Raw genomic sequence first — 2,970 nt, 5'->3', positions numbered from 1 at the left:
GCTCCTCGAATCAGAATAACGGTCGTACTATCGTACATGATGTAAATTAGTTAATTTTAATGTGTCCAGGTAGCCTCCTGATGTTAAAGCGGACCCTTCCTTTTCACTTATCATTAGTATAGATTGCTCCTTTGAATTGCATAAAGTTGGTTCGTTAAGGAACTGGATTTTACTCTAAATTGTTTTCGATTAGTGAATTAATTTATCGTACAACTAAGGTTTGTATTATATTTTACGAGTTTGCAAATTACTTTTCGAGCAACCTGAATAGTTTTCTTAGCCGAAGAAACAGGTGGGAAGATTTTTCTCCTCAGACAGTAAACATCTTGTAGTCAGTGTTATGGCGTCTAGGGAGGGAGTGTATTTTTACCGAGGCTCACAACAAATACCACTTCAGAATTAACCTGTTTCGAAATATACTTGCCTGCCACAAATGATGATGACTGTTTTGTTTTATCGCTTTTACAGAATCATTTGGAAGCTATATACCAGGACGTCATGTCTGGCCCAGCATTCAACCGTGTTATGAAAGAGGTAGGCATCAATGTCTCTTACACTGTTGTTTGTGACATATTAACGAAGTTCAGCAACAGCATCGCGGTGAACTCAGTTTTCAATTTATTCACTGCACGGTACCAGATACGGCTATGCAAAGATATTTAGATTACGAAGCCCTGCACAGCTGCTGTCACAAATGACAGTGTTTGTTTTTTTTTTTTTTGCCCATGTCCTTTAATAAGTTTGACACATGAGAGACGAGTAATTATTTGCGGCAAACTAATATGGATTCAGCGCGCCACTCGCAAACGATTGAAAATCATTAAAATATGCTTTAATTTAATTTTTATGTGATTATTTCTGTAAAAGTGACCACAAGAAGAAGATATGAAGACCTTATTGTGAAGGGATTTCCTCATATATTGTGACTCAGATAATAACAATAAGCAAGAATGGTTAAGAAAATATGAAGTATGACACTTAACACGTGAGTTTTAGAAGAGGATACCACAAGTGAATATTTTGGAGTGGATGGGCTCAAATATTTTCTTATTCCCATTTTTTTTCCCTTCAGACTGTAATTGTACATGGAAACCCAGAGTCTGCCAGGGGCAAACTGGAAAGAGTAAAGTTAGCAGCAATATAAAAGTTTTACAAACAGTTGTTCTCTCCAGTATATTTGTTTTTGGCAAGTGAATTGCAGTTATGCCCATGTGTTAGTGAACTGCAGTACCATTCCATATCCATTGTTATTAATTTATAATTTCGTTTCCACTTTTATCAACAACTGCATAAAGCATGCCTAATGTATTATATAGACAGAAAACACTGCATGATAAACAAATCTGCACGGTTCAAATAACAGCATTAATTTGCCTGTGTGTGTTAAATTCCATTTACAATTGCTGGGAAAAGAAGTGAAAAATTGGTGACATGGGGGCCATAATATAGCACAAGCTGACACATAAGAAATCATCAGCCCCACCTGCCCTTACATCTGATAAACACTGCTTCATAAATTTGTATTTGTTGTAATTCCTGAATATCCAGTTTTGTGTGAATTGGTATATTGAGTATGTAACTTCAGTTGGATAATTAGTTGAAGCACAAAATTTAAGTATATACACGTACGTTTTATTTTATTTAGACCTCAGGAACATAATAGAATTCATTGTTTTGCTGCATTTCCTTTTTCTCCGATTGTAAAATTATATTTTATCTTGCCAGGGGGATTCTCGTAACTCGTAACTGTATTATTACATATTCTTCAGATTTGTTTCATATATAGAATTCAGATAGTTGATTGCATACATGCTTCCTTACAGCCTGTAATTTACATATTATAACATTTCTCTCAACAATGTTCTGTGAGGTCTGATGACAATATGTAAGCAGGTATCCTTGAAATATTTATTCAGTAATGGAAATTTTGGGATGTGACACAGACAAGCTGGAGGGCAGACCACCGTCCAACTTAAAGACAAAGGTTTCAGCAAAGGATGGGAGCAAAGCAACAAAATTTATTAATTTGGCAGTAATATCTTCTATTTAGTATGCTACTTCATCATTCCACTGAGGAAGGTGGTGCATTACTTAAGGTTTGTGATTCAAATTTGGAAGGAATAGGCAACCTGATTTATTTTTTCTTTTTAGTATTTTTAGATCTTGGAATAATGTCAGTATAGTTTACTGTATACAAACAAAATACTACCTGAGGTGGTGCAGTGTTAAGAGACTGGACTTTGGCAGATGCAGGGTTCTAACTCCCATCAGTCCTTAACCACTGTGAGCCACTTGTCCTGCATAATAGTATGTGTGTTTGTAAATATTTCTGTAATGCCTTGAGCATGACCTAAACTGATGTGTAGACTGGTCAAAGCAAAACAAAAATTAATTAATTACAATTAGGATGGTGTAATGTAAATGTCATATATAAATTTAAACTCTGCTGCTAAATTAAATGTCAAAATCAGCTAGTTAAATTTAGGAATTGGATATAAGTTTCAAAGTTGTACAAATCATTACTTATGGTTTCCTGTAAGACTTGTTACAAACATTGCATTTTGGCTAAACTATTTTTTTCTCAGAAACTGTGTGCTCTGTAATGTTGCTAAATTGTGATTCCTCCTTGTCCAGTGTCAGGGCATTGCTACAATTTAGCAGCATTAAGGAGTGCATATTGTTTCAAAAAAGAAAGATTTTTTAAATGAAATTTAGTTTCGTCAGCCGTAAGGAATAATTTCCTCTATGTAGCGGTAAGTGATGATGACCATACATCTGAAACCAGTTGCTGTAGTGTTAATTAGTTATAACTAAGGAAGTGGTAGCATATTATATTGCTGTAAACCAGAATATTTCGATAGTCATGGATAGCAACTCAGTCGTACTCGTATTTATAAATGTATGTGCAATGATGGTGACTACTGCATTCAGATTCCTGCATTTCTTTCCCTCACTTTGACTCATGCCTCC

The 2,970-nt window shown here is 35.0% G+C and overlaps 1 protein-coding gene across 3 annotated transcripts in view; it reads left to right on the top strand.

The window, feature by feature from the left end:
* Window positions 1-2: 2 nt before the first annotated feature.
* The window catches only part of LOC126412074 (gastrula zinc finger protein XlCGF17.1-like), an 85,304-nt gene continuing 82,336 nt past the window's right edge, over window positions 3-2,970 (top strand). The window contains exons 1-2 of one of the 3 annotated variants that reach the window (XM_050081476.1): window positions 3-21; window positions 469-534. In XM_050081476.1, the coding sequence (XP_049937433.1) occupies window positions 499-534 (36 nt within the window). In that variant the 5' untranslated portion in view covers window positions 3-21; window positions 469-498. The other 2 variants (XM_050081475.1, XM_050081477.1) reach the window with 2 other exon arrangements.

Source organism: Schistocerca serialis, chromosome 7, assembly GCF_023864345.2.
Source record: "Schistocerca serialis cubense isolate TAMUIC-IGC-003099 chromosome 7, iqSchSeri2.2, whole genome shotgun sequence".
NCBI classification, from domain to species: Eukaryota; Metazoa; Arthropoda; class Insecta; order Orthoptera; family Acrididae; genus Schistocerca; species Schistocerca serialis.
This window is presented reverse-complemented; position numbering and strand designations above follow the sequence as displayed.